General features: G+C 46.3%; 1 protein-coding gene across 2 annotated transcripts; it reads left to right on the forward strand.

Annotated features, from left to right (window-relative positions):
• The first annotated feature begins 1,737 nt into the window (after positions 1-1,737).
• Positions 1,738-4,838, forward strand: MRPL11 (mitochondrial ribosomal protein L11). 2 transcript variants are annotated; one of them, XM_081062991.1, is made up of 6 exons: positions 1,738-1,821; positions 1,951-2,141; positions 2,514-2,609; positions 3,045-3,138; positions 3,224-3,383; positions 4,545-4,838. In XM_081062991.1, the coding sequence occupies exons 2-6, from the start codon at positions 2,019-2,021 to the stop codon at positions 4,648-4,650; spliced, it is 579 nt and encodes a 192-aa protein (XP_080919117.1). In that variant the 5' UTR covers positions 1,738-1,821; positions 1,951-2,018; the 3' UTR covers positions 4,651-4,838. The 2 variants fall into 2 exon arrangements, with proteins under 2 accessions (XP_080919117.1, XP_080919116.1); XM_081062990.1 differs by lacking the exon at positions 1,738-1,821 and having other exon boundaries at positions 1,917-2,141.
• Positions 4,839-9,028: the final 4,190 nt, after the last annotated feature.

Raw genomic sequence — 9,028 nt, forward strand, 5'->3', positions numbered from 1 at the left:
CACTATCATCTCTTCTTGCCCTGGCCTAATGCATCCACTCTTGCACTCGTCTACATACCCAAGCCAGAGTCACCTTTTCAAAATGCAAATATGATGCAAATACTTACCACTCTTCAATGGCTTCCTACTGCACAGCCCACACTCCTTAACAAGGCTGACAAGACATGGCTGATGTGGCCTTATTCACCTGTCTGGCCTCATTTTCACCAATGAAATGCTCTGACCTCATACATTTCCACAAGTAGGCTGGGAAGTTACTTCTTTATAATCTGTAAGAGCCAGAATAATCAAAACAATCCTTTCATTGTCAGGAAGTGGAAACTGCACCCAAAAGAGCCCAGTTTGTCCCAGGCTGCATTCTCTTTCTTTTTGTCTTTTGTTAAGTAGGGCGCAGCTCACAGTGGCCCATGCGGAGATCGAACTGGCAACTTGGTGTTATTAGGACCATGCTCTAACCAACTGAGCTAACTGGCCACCCACAGGCTGTATTCTTGGCTCCTCGAGCACCTGCCATGCCCATCTGTTTCCTAATTCCTTCGTTCAGAAAATATTTATGTCTTTATTCATAAATAAATTTGTAAATAAAGAGCAGTGCAGAGGACCCAGAGATAAATCATACCCAGCCTGGCTTGTTTTGGACCAGACCCTCTTCTAAGCGCTTTACCTGAGTTAACTACTTTCCTGTTAGGTGAGTACTATTAGCCCCATGTTACTCACCAGGAAACAAAGCACAGGGAAGTTAATTATCTATCCAAGGACTTACAGCTAGTAAATCAAAGAGCCAGCTTGGTTTGAGAGTCTTGATTAAGGCAAATGAGGTTGAGTGTTACAAAGAGCTTGACGGACTTCAGAGGCAGGAACAGTCACATTTAATTAGTGGGAGTTTAACACAAATTCATAATTTTAAAAGTTTCATAGTTTACAGTGTGGTTTTACATGGATTATCTCCATTTACTAGATGAGGCAATATAGGGTCATAAACGTCACAAGGTCTAGAATCAGATAACCCCAATATTTGTTTTCCAGCCCTGTCACATACAAAGTAGTTGTTTTTAGGCCCCCTTTTGTGCTTTAATGTTCTCATTTGTAAAAGGGGTAAAATAAAACATGCCATTGTGAGGATTGAATGAGATAATAATGCCTTTAGCACAGTGCCTGGCATATAATAAGTACTCAAAAGAAAGTTAAATAATATACAGTAATAAGATGCTGGCCTATTTTATTGGGCACAGAGGATGTATCAAACACGTTCTGGGCCTGTTAAGACTCACAACAACTCTGTGAAGGCTTTGTCCTCATTGTACAGTTACCAGATGACTAGGTGCCAGGCATTGTTCTAAAACACACTGCTAATTCAGTCCTCACGACCATCCCTACGGGTAGGTGCTCCATAGTCTAATCCCCATTGTACAGGGAAGGAAACTAAGCATAAATTAACTTAATCAAGTTGAAGACAGCAAGAGGAGCAACCGGGCAATTTGCTTCCAGAGTCTGTATTCTTAACCATATTGCCTTTCAAGAACAAGTGAGGAAACAGGCTCAGAAAGTAAAGAGATCCTGCACCTAAGAACCAGCTCCAGGTTCATTTCAAACCCAAGGATAATTACCATGTCCAGCAGCTAGTAGCACCCTAACGCACAGCTATCTGCGGGATTGGCAGAACAGGTCAAAACTACCATACCCACAATGCTGTGCAGGTATTAAGGCCCTCCTCCTCCTTCAGTTTAGCTGTCCGATGTACTGCCTGTTTGCTATCCAGAAGGAATGTGTGTACCCGAGCCATTCGAGATTCGGGTCATTCCCCTATCTTCAGATGGCAAGGTAAAAGTTTATTTTCTCTTTGTCTCACCCTCTTTGACTTACTAGTTGGAGAGCGGAAGGACTCAAACAACGGCTTGTGGGCTTCACCTGCCCTAACCTAACGTGAGGACCCTTGACCTCTGATTCAAGATGGCGGCCCCCGGAGCTGTGTGTCTTGCTGTTGCCCTGAGGTGAACTAAGTCCGTGAGCCTCGCATCATGTCGAAGCTAAGCCGGGCCACTCGGGCCGTCAGGAAGCTCGAGGCCGGCGGCGTGATCCGGACCATCGTACGGGCGGGCCAGGCCATGTCCGGGCCCCCGCTAGGCCCCATCCTGGGTCAGGTGCAGCCGCGGCTGGAACCTGGCTTGGGAGGCGCGGGACGGGGGGAGCTAGAACGCAGGTGAAGGGTGTCGGCTCTGGAGCCGGGGAGGCCTCGGTTCAAAGCGCGGCCCTGCTGCCCACACAATGTCCTCGCGTTAGTTTCATAGCCTCTTGGAGGCTCCGCTCTCTCAGTTCTTCCTTAACGGGCTGTTGTTGAGGACGGAGAGGGATGGTGCGTACAAATCATCGGGCACATGGAGTGGTAGTTAAATTTGGGTAGAGAAAAGAGGATGGGAACGTAAAGAAGTGAGAACGGAGGAGGGAACGGACGGAGCCTCCTGGGTGGGAGGACGCCATCCCTTCCTGCAGTAACCCCGCTGCTTCCTTCGCAGCGAGGCGTTTCCATCAACCAGTTCTGCAAGGAGTTCAACGAGAAGACAAAGGACATCAAAGAGGGCATTCCTCTGCCCACGAAGATCTTTGTGAAGGTGCAGAGTCGCTTTCTTTTTCACCGCAGTTTCTTTTTTCACCTCCCCTGTGCTTCCTAGGTCCTGCGGATGGTCGCCTGGGGTTGCTACTCTGCTCCTAACTCGGGACAAGTCTCTCCGTTACCAGGCCCCACTTTCCCCATCTACACAGTGGAGACCAGACCCTATCTTTTTGAGCCTGCCCTTCCGTATGCTGTTCTTCCTTTTGCGCCCTCATTTCATTGGGGCTTCCTGAGCAGAGTCGAGCCTGGAATAGAGGAGAAAGGGTTGTTTGCTGCAGATTTATTTTTCCTGTGGTTTTGTGGTCTGTTGGAGGGACACCATCGGTGAATCAAGGGAAGGGAGGACAGGAAGTTAGAAGTTTCCCCGTGGTTGGGGCAGCAGGCGTCGGGAGAGGCAGGAAGAGATATAATCATATTTCTTTTTTCCATTAAGCCTGATAGGACGTTTGAAATCAAGATTGGACAACCCACTGTTTCCTACTTCCTGAAGGCAGCTGCTGGGATTGAGAAGGGGGCCCGGCAGACAGGTAAGGATCAGGATAGGCACCTGGGATTCTGGGGGCCCTGGAAGGAAGCAGTGACAGCTGAAGGGCTACTTGTTTCTTCCCCCAGGAAAGGAGGTGGCAGGCCTGGTGACCTTGAAGCACGTGTATGAGATCGCTCGTGTTAAAGCTCAGGACGACGCCTTTGCTCTGCAGGATGTTCCCCTGTCCTCTGTTGTCCGCTCCATCATTGGCTCTGCCCGTTCCCTGGGCATTCGTGTGATGAAGGAGTGAGTGTCCTGGAAAGGGCCTGGAAAGTTCTTGACTCTGGGGCACAGCTGAGAGGGCCCATTAGTGGGAGAGTCAACTTCTGAGTCAAAGAACCTTAGATTCTTGGGAGTGGGGAGCCCCATTGATTCATTTGAGATACACTTATTAAGTACCTGTTATGCGTTAGACGTTGTTCTGGGCATAAGATAGAGCTAGGAACAAGATAGTTACGCTTGGCCCCGCTCCTGAGGAACTCCCAGTCCAGAAACGGGGGCAGATCCATAAATGGAGCATTAGCCCCCCAGGCAGGCAGTGTTGATAACAAGAACTACAGGTGTCTTGAGAACAGAGTATAAGTCTCCTGATTTTGCCTGGCGTGTCAGTGAAGACTTTGGAGGGGAGGTGACATGTAAGCAGAGACCTGGAAAAGTCCCGGACTGAGAGCAAGTGTTCCGGGAAGTAGAAAGATCCCTGCGAAGGCGGAAGGTGGAAACGTGAAGCAAGTTGAGTGTGACCTGGTATATAGTACTATAGGCGGGATGGGAAATAGTATGAGAGAGGCAAGGCAAACAGGGACCAGTTTCCTGAAAGGCCCTTCCCAGCTGTCTCAAGTTCACACTTGATTCCTCATGGGGCTTCAGATGACCTCAGGAATCGTTCTTTGAAGTGAGATGTTGGGTAGGAGGGCATCTAGCACAGACAATAGCTGGGGCAGCACTCAACCTTCTGCCAGCCTCTTGCTGCTGATGTCGCTTCCCGTGTCAAGGCTGACGGTTGGTTGTTTCCCAAGAAGTGGGGTTAAGCATGGACCAGGGATGGGCTTTACTTTTCTCAAATCTTTCCTTTTACTGGGAGTCCAGAGATGATAAATCTGATCCCTGCTCAGGGAGGGACACACATGCGCAGCCAGCTGACTTCTTGTACAAAGTGTTTTGGGGCACAGGGGAAAGGCCAGTTAAGCTAGGATATAGCTGAGGCCTCAAAGGACCAGTAGGGCTCTAAGAAGGGAATAAAAGGCAGAGGTGGTGAAGTGGCCTCCCTGGCAGAGGAAACAGATGAGCACAAGTAGGAGGCTGAGAAGTCCAGGAGGGGAGAAGGTTCTGAGACAGTGGCACGGGTACTTGGGACCTCCCCATCAGTGACTGGCCACTTACTTACCATCTGTTTTTCTGCACCTGCAGCCTTAGTTCAGAAGAGCTGGCAGCTTTCCAGAAGGAGCGCGCCATATTTTTGGCTGCTCAGAAAGAGGCAGATTTGGCAGCTCAGGCAGAAGCTGCCAAGAAGTGACCCCTGTCCCACACTCTCCAGGATTTTGAAGGGAGCAGCTGAGAAGGGGACCGGTGGGAAGGCTGTGCGAAATGGAGGAGGGGAGGTGACACCAACCTGATTATTATTTCCTTGACTTTAGATTATATATTTTTACACGTATGGCTAAATCAAAGGATCGAGCCTAAATAAACATCCTTCGTCACTCACTCTCGACTTCTGTCTTGGGGCCCCGGGGGAATGGGACCAGTAGTGACTCTACGCCCCATGGACAGATATCAGCTGCCCTAGGAAGTAGGGCTGTTTATGCTGCTGCTCAGATGAGTGATCCAAGGTTCAGCCAAGCAGAACAACTTGCCTGGGTTTGGAATTGGTGGCAGAGGGAGTAGAAGCCCGGCCTTTGATTCAAACCCTGTGTGCTCCTCCTCCCAGCAGTGAGACAGCGGGCAGGGTGGGTGGGGGCTGGGACTCAAATGGACCGAAGCAGCAGATGTTCCTATGCCTCTTGTCAGAAATACCTCTTATGTCTTAGAGACTTGCCACCTCAACAGAAACAGACTCCTATGGGGACTTCAGGTCACAGCCCCAGCAGGGTGACTGCACAGAGTGCCCCAGATCCCAGTGGCTACTTCAGGCCCCTCTACCAAACTGACCCTGACTCTGGATCAGATGTTAGCTGAACATGAATTCTAGTGTGGGGCTCATGGTTACAGGACCCCGGAAGAAGCCAAGCTTCAGTAGGTACCTGCTCAAGGCAGGCGAAGTCCTTGGGAAGCCCCTGGCCTTTTGTTTTCCTCATTAGCCACAACATCAAGGACTCTTGTCCTCACAGACAAGAGAGGAGGAGTCAGGGCAGAAATAGATTCACATTTACCGGGCATCTGTTACATGCTAGCACTTCATTTTACACTGAGGAGATTTGGAAAGCATAGAAAAACACAAGAAAAAAAAACACTTGATGTTATCCCACCACCCAGATGAGACTCCTGCTAATATTTCAGTGTATATCTTTTCTTCTGTGTTTCTTTGTGTGTGTATTTATATGTAATATTTTTTTTAAAAATTGGGATCATTCTAGATGTATTTTACTTTTAACTTGGTAATTAGAACATTTTCATTATTTTCTTGCTAAAACAATTTTTTAAAAAAGATTTTATTGGGGAAAGAGGACAGGACTTTATTGGGGAACAGTGTGTACTTCCAGGATTTTTTCCAAGTCAAGTTGTCCTTTAAACTGTAGTTGTGGAGGGCACAGCTCAGCTCCAGGTCCAGTTGCCGTTGCTAGTTGCAGGGGGCATAGCCCACCATCCCTTGCGGGATTCAAGGAATTGAACCGGCAGCCTTGTGGTTGAGAGCCCACTGGCCCATGTGGGAATTGAACCAGCAGCCTTTGGTGTTAGGAGCAGGGAACTCCAACCACCTGAGCCACTGGGCTGGCTCCCTAAAACAATTTTGAATGACTTTAGTATTCTGTCTAAAGGGTGGACCATAATTTATGTAACAAAGTCCTCAACTGTTGTTTGCATTAAAACAATGTGTGTACACACGCACACACATACAACCTTGTGCGGAACATCATGTGCAAAACAGTTTTTGAGTGACTTATGCTTCAGGCTCTGGGCTCAGTGCTCCTATGACTGAGGACACGAGTAAATGAGACAGACACAGTTCCTGCCTTCAGAGATGGCTGTTTAACAAGAATTACAAAAACCAGTGACAATTATTGTGACAAAGAAGTATGATGGGCTGGAAAGGCATAAGAGGGGCATAACCAAACTTGGGCATTCAGTGAGGAGTTCCCGGGAAGTGATTTTAAACAGACCTGAAGGATGGCTAGGACTCAGGGCTGAGAGTAGCATAGGATTTCAGGCAGGGCTGTATTTTTTACCTATTACTGTGTAACAATGTTGTCACACATTTAGCAGCTTAAAACCATGTTGTTATATGTTGCAATTTCTGTGGGTTGGGAGTCTGTGCACAGCTTGGTTGGGTTCTCTGCTTCAGGGTCTCATAATGCTGCCATTAAGGTTTCAGTTGTGGCAGTGGGCTCATCTGAGGCTCAACTGGGGAGGGATCCTCTATCAAACTCACGTGGTTGTTGGCAAAATCTAGTTCTGGGCAGGCAGACTGAGTGCCTCAATGGTCAGCCAGAAGCTACTCTCAGTTCTTCACTATTGGGCCTTCTGGTCATGTCCATTTGCTACCTCAAAGCCAGCGAGGGAGAATCTCTTCACAATTAGAGTGTAACAAACACAGCCATGTCATTGTGTACAGCCCATCACCTTTGCCATATCCTGTTAGTTAGAACCAAGTCACAGACAGACCCTTGAGAAGGAATGATACGAAGGTATGAATACCAGGAGATGGGGATCGGGGGGCCACCTTAGTGTCTGCCCCCCATTAAAGCCAACAGCTTGAGCACAGTGGGATTGTGGTATAACCTGAGTGACGCTGTCAATATGTCTGCTCTCCTCCCTCTCACGATGGTTATGACAATTCCCCACTTTTTGAAATTAAGTGAGGCTATACGACACTTCGGCCTGTGAAATGTAAGGAAAATTATTAACTAGACAGTGTGAGACTCTGCAGTGCTTTTCATCCCCCTGCTGTACCAAGCAAAGTCCACATCTTTCCCCTTGAGCATCATGAGACTGTGGGAGAGTCTGTTTTGCCTTTTAGTTTTCACTTCACCCTCTCAGACTCCCCCACCATTCTAGAACTTAGTATTTCATGGTGGGGAACAGGCCATGCACGTGGGGCTCATCTAGTTTCTGGTACATTACACCAGCGCCTTATGACCACCCAAAAGTTTACTACCAGTGGATTCCCTCTGCCTGGACTAAACCTAAACAGCTTGCACCCAGAATAGGAAACTGCCACCAGGGAAGATGACTGGTGATCGTCATCTCACATATGAAGGGCTCTTTGCTCTGGAATTTTAATTCATCTTGTCCTTGTCTCTACAGGTCTATGATGTCTTTAGCCACATGAATTTTATAATTTATTAATATTTTTCTAGTTATCACAATGGAAAATTTCATAATAAACTCACACTGAGGTAGCTGCCACTGTGTGTGACACAATTATACTCCATATCAGTATATGTCCACAATTTTTTCTTCAAATACTGACTTTTAATTATGTTTTCATTATATCAATAGTGTGATTTTCTTTCCTTCAAGGTGCTCAAATAACTGAAACAGAAAATAATATTTTAGATTGTGTACTTTCTTTCACTAAACTTGACCTCGTATAGATTATAGTAATCTGTGATGCATTAAAATATCCAGACCACAGGCAGTTGGTTTTGAAACAATGTACAAATGGGCCACTCAGCACATTGTTTTATAATCTTTGGCAAAAAAAAAAAAAAAAAAAAAAAAACCCACAAAAAAAATGATGCTTGGTATGGCTCTAAGACTTTCTGACCTTCCAATTTTCCATTTCCAATTGAGTTTTAAATTTTAATTTTCACCTTTTTCACTTCTAGTGGTTCTATTGGTGTTTTTTAAAAATAAATTTTATTGGGGAACAGTGTGCCGCTCCAAGGCCCATCAGCTCCAAGTCATTGTCCTTCAATCTAGTTGTGGAGGGCACAGCTCAGCTCCAAGTCCAGTCACCATTTTCAATCTTTAGTTGCAGGCGGCGCAGCCCATCATCCCATGTGGGAATTGAACCGGCAACGTTGTTGTTAAGAGCTCGCACTCTAACAAACTGAACAATCCGGCCGCCCCTCCAGAAGCTCAGCAGCAGCTCATTGTGTTCAATGAAGTTGTGGAGGCACTGGCCCAGGTGGGAATCGAACTAGCAACCCTGTTGTTCAGAGCTCATGCTCTAACCAACTGAGCCATCTGGCCGCCCCTATTGGTTCTTTTTCAAATCTGATTTATCACTGTTATTGCTTCATGTTTCCTTCAGATGTTCTTGATTTTGTGATTTATTTCTTTAAACATGAGAAATATAATTGCTTTCAACTATACAAAGTCTATGCAAGTCTGGTGTTGTTAGTTTTTGCTCATATGATTTTATTTCCTTGTATGTCTGGTTATCTTTGTCTCCCGCTCAATGCCCGTGACAAATTACTTAAGGAAGTTCCTTGAGGCCTAAGATGGGTGTGCCCTCATCCAGAGAGGTTTTGTGGGGGTTTTGCTTTATTTATTTATTTATTTATTTATTTATTTATTTATTTATTTATTGTTAGCATAAACACATTTATTCACTAACCAAAGGGACGATCTTAATTAAACCAACACTTGGAAATAGTTGCATGTAAAATGTTTGTGAAAAAGCTAACTGAATACAGTAATGAGAAGAAAAAAAAAGCATGGAGAGATTTGCTCATTGAACTGAGCCTGTTTACTCGTGCAGCTAATTCCCATCCAGAAGGATGATGGAATTT

This window comes from Rhinolophus hipposideros, assembly GCF_964194185.1.
Source record: "Rhinolophus hipposideros genome assembly, chromosome: 10".
NCBI lineage: Eukaryota > Metazoa > Chordata > Mammalia > Chiroptera > Rhinolophidae > Rhinolophus > Rhinolophus hipposideros.